This window comes from Perna viridis, chromosome 15 (genome assembly GCF_037379345.1).
Source record: "Perna viridis isolate PV_CMFRI_1.1 ecotype Kerala chromosome 15, ASM3737934v1, whole genome shotgun sequence".
Taxonomy (NCBI): Eukaryota; Metazoa; Mollusca; class Bivalvia; order Mytilida; family Mytilidae; genus Perna; species Perna viridis.
Window position 1 is genome coordinate 11,042,439 of NC_142459.1, and position 19,950 is coordinate 11,062,388.

The 19,950-nt window shown below is 35.5% G+C and overlaps 1 protein-coding gene across 2 annotated transcripts in view; it reads right to left on the minus strand.

Moving 5' to 3' along the window:
• Nucleotides 1-464: 464 nt before the first annotated feature.
• Nucleotides 465-19,950, minus strand: part of LOC148596914 (scavenger receptor cysteine-rich type 1 protein M130-like) — a 45,189-nt gene continuing 25,703 nt past the window's right edge. For both annotated transcript variants that reach the window (XM_088563148.1, XM_088563147.1), the window contains exons 14-24: nucleotides 18,844-19,034; nucleotides 18,066-18,213; nucleotides 17,287-17,465; nucleotides 16,883-17,030; nucleotides 15,741-15,913; nucleotides 14,783-14,930; nucleotides 6,783-6,964; nucleotides 5,417-5,488; nucleotides 3,365-3,493; nucleotides 2,999-3,026; nucleotides 465-2,389 (exon numbers count right to left, since the gene is read on the minus strand). In XM_088563148.1, the coding sequence (XP_088419274.1) occupies nucleotides 2,323-2,389; nucleotides 2,999-3,026; nucleotides 3,365-3,493; nucleotides 5,417-5,488; nucleotides 6,783-6,964; nucleotides 14,783-14,930; nucleotides 15,741-15,913; nucleotides 16,883-17,030; nucleotides 17,287-17,465; nucleotides 18,066-18,213; nucleotides 18,844-19,034 (1,465 nt within the window). In that variant the 3' untranslated portion in view covers nucleotides 465-2,322. The remainder of the gene's footprint in view (nucleotides 2,390-2,998; nucleotides 3,027-3,364; nucleotides 3,494-5,416; nucleotides 5,489-6,782; nucleotides 6,965-14,782; nucleotides 14,931-15,740; nucleotides 15,914-16,882; nucleotides 17,031-17,286; nucleotides 17,466-18,065; nucleotides 18,214-18,843; nucleotides 19,035-19,950) is intronic.

Sequence of the window (19,950 nt, forward strand, 5' to 3'; positions counted from 1 at the left end):
ACATCCCAAAATATCGACGTTTTTATTTTATTTATACATGTTTGTTTTACTTTAAAACAACTATTTTTAAATCAGATTCCTATGAAAATAAAAGTCTACATTTGTCGAACAGACTTGAAATATCAATATTTGATACAAAGGGGGTAAAAAAAATCAATTATAAAAATTGAAATCGGATCTTAAAAATCTTTGCAAGTTTTTTTTTTTTTTTTTCCCAAGATTTCATATATTTTTAACGTTTTTCGAGTTATAACGGCTTCAATTTTTTTAGTAGGGTCCAGGTTGCTCATTTCCACGTTTACGTTTGCGTATTAATATTTTGTTTTGGTATGTTATGTTCTTTGTGTGTGTGTGTGTGTGTGTGTGTGTGTGTGTGTGTGTGTGTTTTCCCTGTCTAGTATTTATCCATTTGATTTTCTGCTCGAATTACGGTTCCCTTGGTTACTACGTCAAACATTTATATGTTGATTTTGTAATCATTTTATTTTATATACGAAATGTACAAAAGATGTGGCTAAATTTTTCATCGTAATCCATACACAAATCTCTACATGCATTACAAGACATGATGCACAAAAATAAACAAATATATTTTAAAATGTATCTTTTTTTATGAAAAAAAATAACCTGACATATTGTTTAAATGTAATTTGAGCAGAGTTTATATAATATATATAGCTTCTTTCCAAAGTCCTAATGTCCATTGTTCCTAATCCGCTGCTGTGTTCCCCTTTCTCTAATTCCATGTTATATGTCCAAACATCAATCGAAACGTGATAATGTTACAAACTTACGAAAATATTTTGTTTTTTTTTTTGTTTTTAACTTGATGCCTTAATTTACGTTTGTTCACGAAGCAAAGCCATTACTTTTTTGGAGTATTCTGTAAGCAAGCGTTACATATTTCATGGGAACAATGATTACTTTAGAGTAAGTATTTTGTTTGAAGGGGAGGACATTTAGAGCAGAACTAAAAGAAAAAAACATAAAAGCAAAAAACACAAGACAAGTTCAAAACATTAAAAACTCCACTAGAATGAATACATGGTACTGATTTGAACAATATAATTATATTTTCATAGTCAATTTTATATGTTGTAATCATAAAAAACAAGCATTATCGACGATAAAATGATAATGCCAATCCTTTGTTGAAGTAGATAAAATGTTAAAGTAGATGCAAACATACCAATCGATTTTGTTTATTCCTATACTACAGTTCTGCTGGAATGTTAGTATGGGATTTGAATAATATTATATGCAATTTGAGAAAAAAATATGTATGGGTAAGTATTTAAAGAATAGTTAATGTAGCTTGATAGAATATATTGTAACATATCCTAGGATTGGTAAAAAATATATCTTAAGCGCTACAAAATGCACATCAAATGAAAAACTATAGACTCCCAGGAACCTGAATGACTCACCTGACTATGTTTTTTTCTTTCAAGGGAAATAACTCTAACGAGGAGTAGTCCGACAATTTTGACTCAAAGAAGACTTTGGTAGGACTAGGTCCGAAAACTTTGATATCCCCACATTTTTGTGGGCCTTATCATACGAATAATTTCAGCAATTGAAAGTTTCTTCTAATCGATCAAGTTTTCAAGATATTTGCCGAAAACACAATATTCACATTTCAAGCGCAATAACTCAACAAGGAGTTATCTGTCGACTTTGACCTTTGTAGGTCTTATATTGAGGATCATTTCGACAATAATTGAATTCTTTCTAACCTAACGATTTTTAATATGTATGAAAAGCGACTTCTGTCTGATTCCTAAGTTCTATTTTCAGTAACTGCGGCCATGTGATTTATGCGGAATAACTTAATGAACATTCTTACGAAGGTTGGTTCTTGTAGTTTCAGAGGTGAAGAGTTTCGAAAACAAAATGTTCACAAAGACGACGACGACGGACGCCAAGTGATGACAATAGGTCAAATGGCATATAGCAAGGTCAGCTAATAAAGGTAAAAAAAATATAAATTTTAAAAAAATCTTTTATGTGATACATGTATAAAGACAAATAGATAGTAGTGATTTCGCATCATAGACGTTGTGATACAAAAAGTGATGTGAAATCTGATTGGTCGACAGCAAAGTTGTATACTTCTACATTGTATCCCCGTAACGTAACAACCAGTGACATCAAAAACGGACGATCGCTAGATTTTCTGCCATGGTGGATGTTGCGTCGAATCGTCCAATATTCAAATGAAATCATAGGAAAAATGACTCTATGACTGCTTGCTTCCTATTGTTTTTTATACGTTTTCGATTTTAGGTACATGTTACACAAATGCTTACCATTTCATTTATATTACGGTTTCACACTTAACAGTTCATACTGTTCATTCGGAATGCTTCCACGTCGAAATGTGACGTCACTGTTCGTATAAAATAAAAAGAAAATCGAAAGTGAAATCTTTAGTTTTTAAATGCATATTGTGTGTAAACAATTAAATAATGTTGTTCGTTGGTTATCAGGAAGCGTGATATAAATGAAACCACGAATCTAAATTTAACGAAATGAATAATTCTTCTTTGAATTTTATGCTTGACAAGAATATATTCCTGCTTATATCTGTGTGATTTCCTCTTAACTTGTGCAACCTCCAATTACTCAAACATTGTGTCGCTGATTTGTCAGTGATTCACTTAGGTATTTATCGTCTAGTTGATATCAGGCGTCGTAGAAAAAAGTTAATTTTTATTTTTTCATCATATATTCATTACCCCGGAACATGAAGCAGTTTATACGTAAGAATCTCCCTTTCCGTCACCGTGTACTCCCTATAAACTTTAACCGTAACCCCTCACGAGGAGCTAAATTAATAATAATAAAATTTTCAGTTGCAGATATATATGAAGGAAAAAGTCCTCTTGTGACAAAAAAGAATTATCGTACGTCTTTCTATAATCATTGTGTTCATATCTGTTTATAATGTACTAATCACATTGCATTAAATAAAACTCTAAAATCAAAATTTACTCACTATTCATTTGTATTATTTTCTGTTTTCTCTGTAAAGAAAAACTAACCATGTCATGATATCATATATCAGGGTTTTGAATGATAAAAACTGCTGACATCTGTAATTGTCAATCGATATTTACACTTCATGTCCAGTTTGAGAAAGATTTGAATTATCAGTCACTGAATGGCCTAGATTTTATCAGCTCGGTAATTTTGTTTTCTACCCTTTATATTCAATATTTAATTGCTACTTTTTAAAAATATTGCGTCTATTGTGGTGATGGGCATTAAATAGAGGTTTAAACCCCCTTAACATGAAAACTAGAAAGGATATTAGTAGATATAACTAAATAATCTCTTTTTCCGGCTAAAGAATATCCATTACCTTGCTGTTGACGTTTAAAACGCAGAACAAAATGCACAACCACTAAAGCGATAGCTGCTGATAGTATACCACATCCTGTAGCAACTCCAGCAATAACTGCATAGTTACCTGGTGTTGGATGGCCGCACACTGTTAACAGAATAAGGTAGACAATTATTTGTTATTATTATGAAAGCTATTGATATATAGAAAATTATGAAAGTTATCAAAGGAACTAAACGTCTAGTGATTTTAATGAATGACGTTTTTACAAATGAATTTTGGCATGTACTACCAACTGCCCAGGTCTTCCATGATTACCCTGTTTTCAAGTATGCTAATAAAGACCAAATTCTTTGGTCAATATTTATCCCTGAGGTAACCTTCATTTAAAATTAAAATTGCGTATGATTTTGTCGGTTAATCTACTTCTCGGAAGAATATATGTTTTGCAAAATCATACAAGTTGAATAAGAAATTCGCATTGACCTTGTAAAAAGGCATTTTTTACTTCGCAAGGGCAATAACTAGTCCCACAACTTTGATCGAATGTAGACTTTCGTAGGCCTTATAAATAATCATTTCGGTAATATTTATACCAATATAGGTGCTTATTGGTTTTGTAGTTTCACAGAAGAAGTTTGTTTGTTTGTTGGGTTTAACGTCCGAGCAGCAATATTTCAGCTATATTCAGACGATGAACATGAAATTGATGATAAAATGAACATGAAATGATGATGAAATGAAAAAGGAATGGGACACAAGGACAATTGGGTCGACAAATTTGATTGCCAATGGAAATAGGGAGGGTGGGTAAGGTCGGGCAATTTAGCCTCCTGTGGCGGAGCCCTATGATTCCTACTCAGGGAAAATACCACAGTAGGGTTCTTTAACGTGCGCCCCGTGCATTTCCGGGTGTTAAAAGAATAGGCCTACTGCAGGGCTAAGCTTGTCGTAAAAGGCGACTAAATAGTGCTCAGAAACCTAGCCGGGGGCTAGGGCGCTCTCCCCACAGAGCAACTGGGATGTGTGCCCCATGTGGTGGAATGGGGTACCCCTGGCGTGTTACATGCTGGGGTTGTCAGGCTATAATACGAAAAACCTGACCGCAAACCAAAGTGGTGCACCATGTTGGGAAAAATGTCACGTTCTTCGCACGTTAAAGAACCCTACTGTGGTATTCTCCCGGAGTAGTAACCATAGGGCTCCGCCACGGGAGGCTAAATTGCCCGACCCTACCCACCTCTCCATATTTCCAGTGGCAATCAAAATTTGTCGACCCTATTGTCCTTGTGACTCATCCCTTTTGCATTTCATCATCATTTCATGTTCATTTTATCATCAATTTCATGTTCATCGTCTGAATGTGGCTGAAATATTGCTGCTCGGACGTTAAACCCCAACAAACGAACAAACGACAAGCTTAGCGCTGCTGCAGGCCTATTCTTTTAACACCCGGACCTGCACGGGGTCACAAGTAAAGAATTTGAGAGAAATAACATTAAAACTATCGAAAAACGTCGAAAAGGGGCAATTACTCTAATATGCTTTAGCAGATGAAAGCACAAATTTGATGGATCTCATCATGCTGAACACTTTTAACCAGTCAAAATTTGGCTAAACTTTACGGTTTTTGGAGATATATGTCTGACCATTATCGTCTATGTTTAGTTACATCACCTATGTTTCTCGACGGATTAGAATACCCTTAGGAAAATTGCTATCAGGAATAAGCGCCTTAACCCCCGGCAGGGGTTTTGAGCGCTATTTAATCGCATTTTTCAACAAGCTTAGCACTGTTTCAGGCTTATTATTTTGACACCCGGACCTGCACTTGGCTTCAATCAATGTATCGATGTAGTTTTATTTCTACAGATTTGTAAATTTATTCTTTTCGGAGATGATAGATTACACTTAAAGGTTGTGAAATTTCTTCAGGTTTTCCATGCTTAACCAAAATAGGACGAAAAAATAGATAAAAACTGTAGGTCAGTGTGTTCGTTTCTTTAGATAAAAGCATTTAAAATTTTGGCGGAATAGTTTTCTCTAAATTTTTCATAGGCTTTGTCGTACCTCTATTATCTTTGCTTGTTGTGTTGTTTTTCTTGTTCTCTGATTCTTGAAAAAAAGACCAATCAGCATCAACTGTGAAAATAGATTAAATCTGACTAATGTAACCTTAATGAAAGTGTCACTTCAAAATATAAACGAATCATGTATTTAATAGCGTTTTACTTCTATGAAGTTAGTATCTTATTTACAGTTAGCATCTAGTCTTCAAATTGCCATTTTTGAAGAAAAAATATCTTAACAAGAACTGACTTCAAAAGTTAAACTATGCTTTGAATTGGTATAATGATGTATGATTACATTCAAATTTACGAGGACAATGCAAGGAATAAAGGAGGACATGTGAGCAACAACAAAACACACAACCAAACATACAGAAAAACAGACAGACGGAATCATACAAACTCCAATTCTGTGATTTGGTAAGGGGTTATACAATATAGTAAAAGAAAACTCTATGTGACAGTGAGAAATGTTCCACTCAACAATTTGACAATTTATTATAAGCAAATGTTATTGAATGTTTTTGGTTTTTTTTTAAAGTAGATGTTATGTTTTGCTTAATTTATAAGGGTCTAAAAATTACCAACGATGTTAGAAAGAATAATCAAGGGAACCAAGGTTATAGCGGTAATAAAAAAAATATAATCAAGGGACAAAGATCAGACATGGAAAACAAACATGCACAACAAAGAACATGAGGTAACTAAAATCATACATACAAAGTAACAAAAACAAATGAGCAACTCGGACTCCACTAAAAGCTTATTATCTGTTCCATTACTCGTCTAGCAACACATTTCACTTTGTAAATATTTACTTCATAATTTAAAATTGACCGTTCCCTCTGCTGGGCTCGAACTCGTACCGCTGTGACATCTATGGCAACACCGCCTGTACAAAGTCCAGCGCCTTAGAACACTAGGCCAACTAGACTCTATAAAAATATTGCTTTCGCTGAGCAGGTCATTGCTCTCCTCGCAGGAGTAATGTAGGGCTGGAACTTAGTACCCGGTGTATGGTAATACGGAAGAGCTCTTCGTGTTGTTATGTAGGATAGAGGATCAAATTAACGATACATGTCACAACAAATCAATATTTGCCTTGCAAATTTGAGTTCTAGCATCGTTGGTAATTTTTCAGACCTCTGTATGCTTACATTATCTGTCCTGTATCGATTTGATCCAATGCAGCAGTGTAGTGAATAGAGCCGTCACATTCTGAGACGTATGTATATAAACATAAATACATATCCCTTAAGTGTGTGTGTGTGTTTCCATAACAAATCTTAAAAAAATTTAAATGTTGCAAAAATATTTTTTTTTTTATTTTTGACAGAAGTTTGCATTAGGGATAACTACAAAAATACCTTCGGTTTCAGTGAAGCAACTTATGCCTAATATTTCCCTTTGAGTGCAGATATTGTTTCCCCATCCAAAATGAGAACATGAGCTCAGAGATGATTCATTTCCATTACAAACCAGGTTTGTTAACGATAGCGTTTTTCCAGCTCTGCTGTCCATAGTGGTGTAGCTTGTAGCAAACCCTGTTCTAAAAATAGATAATGGAACATGATACAAAAGAACAGAAGGTTCAAACGACTGTATTCGGTGTATATAACAATGATAACAAGGATAGCGAACATAGAATACGACACGTTATAAAACACAAACAGAGTATAAAATGTACATACGGAAACAATCAGCACAAACCCTACTATTGACTAAAGAGGAACTCAAGTGCTCCAGAAGGATAGAAGTTCCACTGTATCGTGTTGATGTCAAAGTCTTGAGAAAGAATATGTTATATGTGACATGACAGATGAGAGGAGTTTGTCATGTGTCTAAACCGTGATCCAGACGTTTTTTTGTCTAAGATGTTCGGTCTTTTCTAGAAACAATGGCCTAATTCGCTAAATCAACCTCAGTAATCCTTCATGATAATAGATTTTTGACTTTAATAAAACCAACATCGTTCTGTTTATCGTATTTAAGTTGAAAGCTTTCCTGTTTTGCCGATATCAGGGAAAAAACAACACTTAAATGCTTTCCGTGGTATATGTCTTTAATTTAACGTTCTTTGGGATAGACTACACATATATCAGTCAAATAGATTATAGCATCATCTATATAACAAAAAAGGCAAAAGAAAGTTTATTGTCTGCTCCATTACTCGTCTAGCAACTCATTTCACTTTGTAAATATTTACTTTAAAATTTAAAATTATCTGGTTTGCATAGTAAAATGTGTCTTATTACAATATATACATATTTGCGTTTTCCGTCCTACATAAAAAGTTTAAGAGCAAAGTTAAATTATTGTTAATAATGTCGATCATATTAACTTCAAATATGGATCAATATAATATAGAGTGGAAAAACCAAACCAATGTACTAATCCTTTATATTCTTTGTAACTTCTTAGGAATTAAGTGTCAGTATCTGTAAGAATCAGGCAGTGGGTGAAACATGGTATAAAAAACAATCATTTTGAAAGTTTGATTTGACTATTTTCGCCATCAGATTCAAGGAAAAAAAACAAGACATTCCATGCCATGTTGGTGTATTGAGTTATAATTTCATTGAAATGCACTGAAAAGAAACATCTCAAGGGCCGATAGCTCTGACAAACACCTCATTTTTCTAACATTCTATTGAAAAATGTCCCAGCAAATCCAGCGATGCAGAAATATAATAATGATATTTTGGGTAACATCCTTTATCATCAAAACGTTACCAACAAAATTTCCCCATATTTCAAAGACAAATCCATATCAAATATTTCATATTCCTACACTTCACCCACTGCAACCAAACTTTTCAATTATAAAAGGCTATTGCAGAACCCCGAGATTGAGGACTTCAAGGCTTAACTATCTGACTGTTCTTGGAAAAAACTCTCCATTCAAATATGGTCCTTCCGGTCACGTCGTTAGGGGAGATTTAACCATCATAAAAACGAATCTCTGCGTAATATCCTTTCTAAAGGTCCCAAGTACCGTGAACCAAACTACACAAATTGGAATAATAACTTAAAAGTTCTTATGGAGGACTACGCAAGAAAATGGATAAAACGAGAACATGAAGGCATTGATTCTCTGTCAGAGCAGTTAAAGACCGTGAGGTCTTTAATTTTGAAACGAATGAAAGTTTTAAGTAGGTCAATGAGTGCCAAGGCTACATCGGTTTTCAAAGACCCCGATGTAGCAATAACATTGTCTGCTATACATGACAAATAGCCCAAAACATGATTGTTTTTTTTATCGTAAAACGTTTTACATCCGATGTTTTTTATCAGAGGTAGACGTAGAAAAAAATAGCACCACTCTCTCCAAAGAAGATATTGTGGAAAACCATAAATCTCTGCTATCCTCTTTTAGTCTTCCTGCCAAAGACGACGATTGTGATTTACTGTCTGTGTACTGGATTCCTAAACTCCACAACAGTCCATACAAACAAAGTTACATGACAGACCCGTTCAGGCCCAGGTGTTGAAACAATAGGCCTGCAGCAGCGTTAAGCTTGTCGTATAAGGTGACTAAATAGTGCTCAGAAACCTAGCCGGGGGCTAGGCGCTCTGCCCACATAGCAACTGGGATGTGTGCCCCAGGTGGTGGAATGGGGTACCCCTGGCGTGTTGCATGCTGGGGTTGTCAGGCTATAATACGGAAAACCTGACCGCAAATCATAGTGGTGCACCGTGTTGGGAAAGATGCCACGTTCCTCGCACGTTAAAGAACCCTGCTATGGTATTCGATAGGAGTAGGAACCATTCCGCTCCGCCACAGGAGGCTAAATTGCCCAGCCCCGTGCAGGTCCGGGTGTTAAAAGAATAGGCCTGCAGCAGCGCTAAGCTTGTCGTAAAAGGCGACTAAATAGTGCTCAGAAACCTAGCCGGGGGCTAGGCGCTCTGCCCACAGAGCAACTTGGATGTGTGCCCCAGGTGGTGGAACGGGGTACCCCTGGCGTGTTACATGCTTGGGTTAACAGGCTATAATACGGAAAACCTGACCGCAAACCATACTGGTGCACCGTGTTGGGAAAGATGCCACGTTCCTCGCACGTTAAAGAACCCTGCTGTGGTATTCGATAGGAGTAGGAACCTTTGCGCTCCGCCACAGGAGGCTAAATTGCCCGACCTTACCCATCCCCCTTTTTCCAGTGGCAATCAAAATTTGTTGACCGTATTAATCGTGTGACCCATCCTTTTTTTATTTCATGTTCATTTTATCATCCATTTCATGTTCATTGTCTGAATATAGCTGAAATATTGCTGCTCGGACGTTAAACCCCAACAAACAAACAAACAAAAAGCTGAATTGCCCGACCTTACCCATCCCCCTTTTTCTAGTGGCAATCAAAATTTGTCGACCCTATTATCCTTGTGACCCATCCTTTTTTTTATCATTTCATGTTCATTTTATCATCCATTTCATGTTCATTGTCTAAATATAGCTGAAATATTGCTGCATGACGTTAAACCCCAACAAACAAACAAACATCCATTTCATGTTCATCGTCTGAATATAGCTGAAATATTGCTGCTCGGACGTTAAACCCCAACAAGCAACAAACAAAAACTGAATCTGCAAAATGTACCACCAAACCTCTTTCAAAGCTTTTAACTTTATTACTCACAGCTGTCAAAGAGGGTCTGCCATCCTACCACAATAGTGGTATTAATTCAATGTTTGTTTGTTGGAGTTTAACGTCCGAGCACAATATTTCAGCTATATTCAGACGATGAACATGAAATTGGTGATAAAATGAACATGAAATGATGATGAAATGAAAAAGTGATGGGACACAAGGACAATGGGGTCGACAAATTTGATTGCCACTGGCAATAGGGAGAGGTGGGTAGGGTCGGGCAATTTAGCCTCCTGTGGCGGAGCCCTATGGTTCCTACTCCGGGAGAATACCACAGTAGGGTTTTTAACGTGCAAAGAACGTGGCATCTTTCCCAACACGTTGCACCACTTTGGTTTGCGGTCAGGTTTTCCGTATTATAGCCTGACAACCCGAGCACGTAACACGCCAGGTGTACCTCATTCCACCACCTGGGGCACACATTCCAGTTGCTCTGTGGGCAGACCGCCCTAGCACCCGGCTAGGGTTCTGAGCACTATTTAGTCGCCTTTTACGACAAGCTTAGCGCTGCTGCAAGCCTATTCTTTTAATACCCGGACCTGTACGGGGCAATAATTCAATGTGGATCCTGAAAAATTCGAAAGATCTTTTGGAGACAATCAGTTCTAGACTATATTAAAATACAATAGCATTAATACCTATGACTTTTCAAAACTGTATACATCTATTCTCATATTCAGTTAAAACCCGGACTAAAACATTATACATCGTTGTTTTTTTATACCTAGATACAAATATTTAGTTCTTGGTAGAGATTCCTAATACTTTGTAAGAGATAATTCCAAATCATCTTCCAAATATACAAGAATTTTTTATCGACAACATACTTGTCCAGTGTGATGGACGCGTTTGTCAACAAACGGTCGGCTTTCCAATGGGAACAAACTGTACTCCTCTACTTGCTGACCTATTCCTTTACTCTTATGAGGATTACTTTATAGCTGATCCGAAAGAAAGAATATCATTTAGCTAGATCTTTTAATCTCAGTTTCCGGTATATAGATGACATATTACCTTTAAACAATCCTAATTTCGGGGATTTAATACATCGCATCTACCACAAAGAACTTGAGATAAAGGATACTACAGACACTGTGAGGTCAGCCGCATATCTTGACCTACACTTAGAAATTGATGATAAAGGAAAACTATTGACCAAACTTTAGACAAACGTGATGAGTTTTCATTCAGAATTATCAACTTTCCTTTCATCTGTGGCAACATTCCTTCAGCACCTCCGTATGGAGTTTTCATATCACAACTCATAGGTTATACCAGAGCTTGCCGAAACTACGCAGACTTTTTGTATCCCGCTAGAATTCTAACAAATAGGTTTCTGGAACAGGGTTATGTTGGTACAAGATTGAAGTCATCACTACAGAAGTTTTATGGTCGTCATCATGAACTGGTGTATCGCTACGGTGTATCCATCTCCGCCATGAAAACTGATTTGTTCAACGTGTCATAGTTTTCTTTTCCTCTTTCGTCTACCCCAGACTTGACTTTTTATTAGCAATTCGGCGGATGTTTCCAGGAAAGCAGAGGCCGCTTACTCTACCGGTGTACCTGGTCCATGCTCCCATTTTTTAGTGCAGTCCGAGTTGCTCATTTGCTTTTGTTACTTTGTATGTATGATTTTAATTACTTTATGTTCTTTATTGTATATGTCTGTTTTCCATGTCTGGTCTTTGTCCCTGAATTACATTCGTTTGATTACTGCTATAACCTTGATCCCCTTGATTACTCTTTCAAACACTACTAAGTTATATAAGTCTGAATAGGGTACATTTTGTCCTAACTTGTGCTAACTTTGTCTTGACTCTCTTTGTCTCTAAATATGTCTGAAAAATACTTGGATTGTCTCGACTGAGTCTCACTATGTCCTATCAAGTCCCAAAAAGTCTTCACTGTGTCTCGACTTGTTTTGACCCAGTCTCGACTTGTCTTATCTTAGATCGATTTTATTTTAAACGAACACGTGTCTATTGGTGTCAGACAGGAGCCAGTAACGCGGCGGGGGTATAGAGGTGAAAGATGTATTTTCTTACATTTGTATAATTATTGACTTGTATCAAATTAAAAGGGACTTCGCGTATGTACATGTACAATGTACTTGTATGATGAATTGCCAATGTGTACATATGTATTAATGTTTTTCTATATAGTTATCTTTATAATATACACACGTTTTATCACTAAATTTAGGGGGATTCTTTCATGGGTTAGTCCCAATATTATAGAAACCTTAATCAGGGGCTTTATTATTCCATAATTAATTAAGTTTTCAGAATTTAACATAAATACATGTATTCCCGTGTATTTAGACACATGGTAGTTACATATGGCTCACAGTTGATAAGTGACACGCGTGTATATTGCGTCTTTAATGACATTACACAGATACTGAGTGGAATTATTTAATATGTAATATACTAGCGGTATACTTGTACATGTATATATAGTTCATTTTTGGTATCGAGGTAATGTTATAAAATCTAGTACTGACCAAGTGAACCGAAGAGGAGAAATATAAATAAAATTTAAACCTTATACACATAAAGTTACACTTGTAACAAAGAATTAAAAAAAATGATCAAATTCCGGGGCCCCGTGCAGGTCCGGGTGTTAAAAGAATAGGCCTGCAGCAGCGCTAAGCTTGTCGTATAAGGGACTAAATAGTGCTCAGAAACCTAGCCGGGGGCTAGGCGCTCTGCTCACAGAGCAACTGGGATGTGTGCCCCAGGTGGTGGAATGGGGTACCCCTGGCGTGTTACATGCTGGGGTTGTCAGGCTATAATACGGAAAACCTGACCGCAAACCATAGTGGTGCTCCGTGTTGGGAAAGATGCCACGTTCCTCGCACGTTAAAGAACCCTGCTGTGGTATTCGATAGGAGTAGGAACCTTTGCGCTCCGCCACAGGAGGCTAAATTGCCCGACCTTACCCATCCCCCCTTTTTCCAGTGGCAATCAAAATTTGTCGACCCTATTGTCCTTGTGTCCCATCCTTTTTTTTTCATTTCATGTTCATTTTATCATCCATTTCATGTTCATCGTCTGAATATAGCTGAAATATTGCTGCTAGGACAAACAAACAAATCAAATTCCGGGCTGAATGAAGATTTAAGTCTTTTCCCTTACTCCACTTTTACATGTATAAAATGTACGTGAATATTTCTATTTACAGATTAGACAGCTCAACTATAAACATACAAATTACCTTAACGATTAATTATTTTCATGGTGTGATGTTTGGTACGAGGCTCATTTCCTTTACACCACATGTATCGTACATGTATAATTCACACGCACAATTAATTTGCACGCTGGGGTTTTTTAAATATGTTTTGGGGAGGAAAAAAATTGTCACGCAAAATCTCTCAAATAAAAGAGTTTAAATCAGGGAAATCTCCCCTATACCGACTGTCAGAGGTTACAAGACATCAAGTTAGGGAACCCTTTCATATTTGGGGTACTATCCCTCCTATGGCAGTTTTTAAGTACATTGTAAATTTTTATAGTTATCGAAATAGGTGCATGAAATTTGTTAAAAAGTGGGAAAATTTGTGTAATTTTAAGTAACTTATGAAAATGAAGTACATTTTCATTTTCATTATTTCATAAGTTACAGGCCAAAGTAAAACGCATTTCAAGGTCCACAACTAGTTAGATATATCCGAGTAGGAAAATTAAGAATATTATGAAGTGGTTCGAATAAAACGTCAATTTCAATAACGAATAAGTGAGCAATAGCCACTTTTAAATGGCAAAAAGGAACTATATAAAAAATATAAAATAAAGGTACAAAATTGACAAAATGACAATCTGTCGTGAAATGTTAAAGTAAAGGTATATCTAATATCTAGATATTAGAATAAAAAACTATCTTTATTCAGAAAAATATACTTCAAATACAATAAAACTTCCCACTTTAAAATAAATTAATACCATTTCCAAACATTATAATGCTATAATGAATGAAAAACTCGGGAGTAATAAGGTTGTTGAGAGCTTTGAATTAAATTGTTGAGACATGGTCGAGACTAGTTGAGACTAGTTTGGACAAGATGAGACTCGGTCAAGATAATTCAAGTATTTTTTCAGACATACAGTCCTTGAACCGATCTGCGCAACGATTTGACGTATCGATGACCGTTGACTGAATGATCGCTGACTGATCGATGACCGATCTGATCGCAGTTTTGTTATGTAAAATGACGTTAGATCTGTTTTCAATAAAAGAAATGTAAAATAAAAGTATACATTGATGTTTAAACAACAAAAACCGTCAACTACATTGACCGCTCATTGGTCACGTGATGCGATCACCAGTTAAATGGATCGGTTTGACATATCGATGACTGACCGGAAACTGATCGGTGATCGATAACCGATCGCAAATGTTGTTGCACGGATCGGTTCAGGTACTGTATTTAGAAAAATTAAGACAGATTTAGCACAAGTTATAACATAATGTACCATATTCAGACTTATATAACTTATTAGTGAAATGAAGAAAGCATCGAGTGAAATTATACTGTTAGATCAGTGTATCTTTCTAATTTTTCCCTTTTGCCTGAGTCTTGCATAATTACACTTAATTAAACTTAACACATGCTATAGCAAGAATCACAATAAAAAATTTTAAGGAATTTCAGGCAGTTCAAATTTCCAATGACTATTAAGTAATACGATTTAAATTATCCCTGAAGTATAGCTTACCTTACTCCAAGCTGCTTGCAAACAACATTAGCAGCTGCTCTGTCGAACTGATTGTTACATATTGTTCCCCATATGCCACCGTATCGTACTTCTAGAATACCTTTTACATAGGCGGAGGTGCTTATTCTTTCAATCAATTTAACCTCAACTGTAACACAGACATATTTTGAAAAAAAAAGATATGAAATGTATGGAAAAAAAATATAAATTGAATTTTATTGATGAATCAAACACACCACAAATTCAACCGATGAACATTTGGTACGTACGTAAAAATAGTCCTACGCAGAAATTACCTCCCGTTCCTCGTTGTGTTTTGAAAAAAGTTCTCATTTTATTTTTAAAAATGAATTTTTTTCTGAAAGGAAAAACATTTTTGGTCATTTTATAAGTGCATATTTCTTCCTGCGCTGTCAAATCCAATCTCAGTAATGATTTCTTAATGTACCCCTATCTTGTGAAAACACAGGGATTTCCAATGCTATGTACAGTCCCTTTTTCCGGTGACAAGTGCTGCAATGCAAGTTTGCAAACATCATATGTCACTCTGTGGATTGTGAACTGACACATGTAGAATCATACAGATATGCAGTTTTTTGTGGGTTAAAGTTAAAGTATAGTCCATAGAAGCCATTGAATATTGTGAAATTAGCATTGAAGCCGATGCGAAATGGAAGCAGTGGTTTCTAGTTTATATACAAAGTATGGGATGTGGTTTTTTTTATTCCATAGTTTACTTCACGTTGTATGATAATTTTTTATTCGTCTATGAGTACCCTCTCGGGTTTGCACGGTTGGACTTTGTAGTCTATTTTGCTTTTAAGCGTGTATGACTACCCTTTCGGGCCTTGCCTGGTTGTTACTTTTTTATCAAAACGTAAATTATTTAACGATTACAAACATCACGCCCGCAATTGTTAAGAAAACAGAAAACACATATATGTAAATAATACAGTACCATCCGTAGAATTGAAGCAACTGACGACTACGTCATCTTTGTGTGTGCAGCTAACGTTTCCAACTTCATAAGAACAGGCCGTAAGAGATGATTCTGTTCCATCACAAACTACACTAGTTAACAATATTATTCCCTCTCCATTACCGTTTGAATAGCTTGCAGAATACACCGAACTTTAAAAAATAATACTGTCGATTTCAAAAAATAGAAAACACAACCTCCAGATATGTTATCGATCAGTTAAAAATTGGTTATAGGAAGAGTTGAACAGCATGAAGACAGTTATCTGACAATAGGGACGACAAATTTTAACTGCCACTAGAAATAGAAAGGGATGGGTAGTGTCGAGCAATTTAGCCTCCTCTGGCGAATCGCAAAGGTTCATACTACTATCGAATACCACAGCAGAGTTGTTTTTTAACGTGCGAGGAACGTGACATTTTCCCAAACGGTGCACCACTATGATTTGCGGTCAGGTTTATATTTACGTTTCTTTTAAATAAACTTTGAATTGAAAACAAAGACGTCAATCGTTACCAGTTTCAATTTTTTTAAATAACTGCATCTTGTTAGGTGTAGTAAAAATGCATATTAAAAAGTACAAAAGTATAAAAATGAACTATATCCTTTGTTGTTTTAGGTATCTTGTAAAAAAAAAACCAATGCCATATACGTTATTATTATGAAGGCCATATAAAACCAATTGTTCTGGAGCGGCAGGAAAACAAACAACATGTTGTGTTTAATGATTAAATATATAGATCACCTATTTGTTTATTTGCGATATGTCTTGATTTTCATCAGAAGTATAACACCACCCGGTTAATATTTTTTTGAAACATCGACAAAACCGTGATTCTATAAAAAGTGATCTAATTTTTTAATTAAATGAGCCAATAGCTTATTGTTACATTGCTACATGTAACTTATCTTGAAAATACAGATATAGAAGTAAATGTCACGATATTAAAAACAATAACGAAATCCTTTTCTTTCTCAACCGAGTTTTAAAACCAGTCATAAATAAGATGAGATTTTTATTAAACATAAACCCCTTTTTATATGGTCACAAAAACAAACATCTGACAGAAACACTAAAAAACAGTATATTTTGTCAATTTATCAAAAAAACAGTATCTTACTTATGTCCGATCTGTCGACACACCACTATTGCTGAATTGATACTGAACTGATTGCTACATATTGTGCCCCAAACATCATTATAAAAAATCTCTAGTCTTCCATATATGGAATCTGAGGTTCGACTTTGGTCAGCTAAACGAATCGCTCCTAATGTAAATATAACGGAGCATGGTTTTACAAAAAATGCTGCTTACACGGTTCACTAAACACAAAAATATAATTGTCTATTATTTACACAATGAACCCCAAAACGAATAATAAAATGCAGAATATAAGATAACCATGAACTAATTGTGCTAATTGCAGGTTTGTCTGCATCATAACATATAATTTCTTTTAACAGCATATTACATATCAGCGACAAATAACTCTTTTATAATCTTTTTTTTAAAGCAATAACTACCTTCTTCTACACAGCCGACACTTATATCTTCATTATGCCCACAATTGTGATAGCCCCATCCGTCATGACTACAATTTTTCAGGTAGTTTTCTGAACCAATGCATGATACATCATCTAACCATATTTGTCCGGTGCCTGCTTTACCATTGAAACTATAGGCTCCGAAGCTTGTTTTTGTACTAAATCGAATTGAAGACTTATTTAGTTTGTCAATGAATGAAATTAAATTCATGGTTTTCTATAATTACTTAAGATATATTCAGATTCTAAAGGATTGTACAACGATATCGATAAAGATGTTAATACACTATAATAAAATATATAATGAGCCAAATTTTTAGTCAATAAATTACCTTCTTCAATGGCTTAAATAAACTGAGTGTATCCTCTTACAGGTTACACTGCCTCATATCGAAATAACGAGATGATAAAACTAGTTTTCCCTTTGAATATTCCAACTCTCGTATATGGTTGTAGGTCACCGAGATAAAGGGGGTATAATTTGGAGGTCTATAAATTGGATTACCTCATACGACTAGATCTTTGCCGATTCGTTTAGCATACAAGCAGCTGAACTCAGCTTGCGCATTTAAGATTAAAAGCACGCATTCTAAACAGCTGAAATTATAATAATAATTTTAAATATTTATTATCATGGCGGTACAAAGGTAAAGAATATGTCACTTATGTAATTTACGATTGATCTTGTTTCGCTTTAATAGAAACCAATGTCGCAATGCACGTAAAAAGATGCACCTAACTGAAGTTATTTAACATACGTTTTCCCGATCTGACTACAAACAACCATAGCATCCTTGTTGTCAAAACCATCATCGCAAACGGTTCCCCATTCACCAAAACGGTAAACTTCCAATCTACCAGAAATGGAGTACAGAGTACTTGTGTTCTCAGCCAACCTGATGTCACCTTTTTACAAGTGAAATTAAAATTGAAAACATTACATTCGTTTTTGTTATGACAAACAACTATCTACCTTATTACATGTAATTTGCATAATTTTCCTATATTTTGAAGAAAAGTTGCATAATTTTGCTATTTTTAGCAGAAAATTTTCATAATTTTGTTTTATTTTACAGACAATATGCATAATTTTGCTTTTTTACGGCAAATTTGCATAATATTGCTTTTTGTCATCTCTCTACAAATGACGGAAAAAGGATATAATAAAATTATTAAAAAATAAAACTGAGTGGCACATTGCTAGGAATAATGTTATCAAAAGGTTTATTAACGACATTAGGTCACAAAGTTTTACAACGTAAAAGCTTTTTCGTATGGATTGGAATGCACCAAATTGAGAATAATGATGTGCCAAACATTGCTTGACCCTTACACAGAATGGTACTTATTCACTTTAAACATTTAACTTATGGTAACCCTGTTAATGAGAATAGCGTTTTTAAATGATGCAAATTCAGTTTTTTCCTTCTATATTTCAAATAAATTATCTTTTTGTTTCTATTTCTGCGTTAACTATCACTCTAGAATGACAAATAAGACTTAGATCTTCGCAAACTTATATCTATAGAATATTACCTTCCATTACAATGTTCATAGACTTGACGCAGCTGATCCCTACGTCATCATTATGAGTGCAAATGTGGCTTTCCCAGTGAGAATGTGAACAGTCGGTCAACGAAGTTTCAGTTCCATAACAACCTATATTACTTAACCATATTTTCCCGCTTCCTGTCCTCCTGGTAGTATAACTTGTAGAATAAACTGAACTAAATAAAAAGAAAAGTTTATCTAGCTGGTTAAATTACAGAGATTTCGAACGATTTCATATTACAATGAGAATTTACTTTGACCTACAATCTTTAATACCTATAAATTGTATGGTAAGTCCGGTATAAAGTATCTACAACGAATTTTAACATTTAGATTATTTGACTACTTTGGCCTCATTTTTACTCATCGGATACTTATCTTCGTGGTTTTCGGTCCCGTGCGGGTCCGGGTGTCGAAAGAATAGGCCAGCAGCTGCATTAAGTTTGTCGTAAAAGGCGACTTTATAGTGCTCAGAAACCCTGGCCGGGGGCTCAGGCACCCTGCCCACAGACCAACTGGATTGTGTGCCACCACACAAGATGGTGGAATGGGGCTCACATGGCGTGTTACATGCTGGGGTCATTAGGCCTTAATACGGAAAACCTGACCGCAAACCATAGTGGTGCACTGTGTTTGGAAAGATGCCACGTTCCTCGCACGTTAAAGGACCCTGCTGTGGTATTCGTTGGAAGAGGTGATTCACGAAATTAAGATTACAACGAATATTATATCAGCCAATAATTTATTACTTAGTCTCTGTCAATTGACAACCGGAAGAAGTTATAAAGAGCGGACGACAACCTGTCACCATTAATTATTTAATCTAAACAGAATATCAATTGTTTTATAGCCCTAAATGCCCTTGGGGGACTTATGTTATGAAATGTCAGTATTACCAAAAATAAATCGTAAGATATTATCGGCCTTTTCGTCTTCAAATTGGTAGCGGTTGTCGTAAAATTTTCAAACTTTGCAAAAGTGGCTCGTCCAATTGAGATGAAACTGTTCAGGAAGTTGGAACTACTCTTCGAAAGATGCAGAACTCCGAAAAAATTTACACGTAACGATAGTCATTTCTGTGTTGAGGTATGC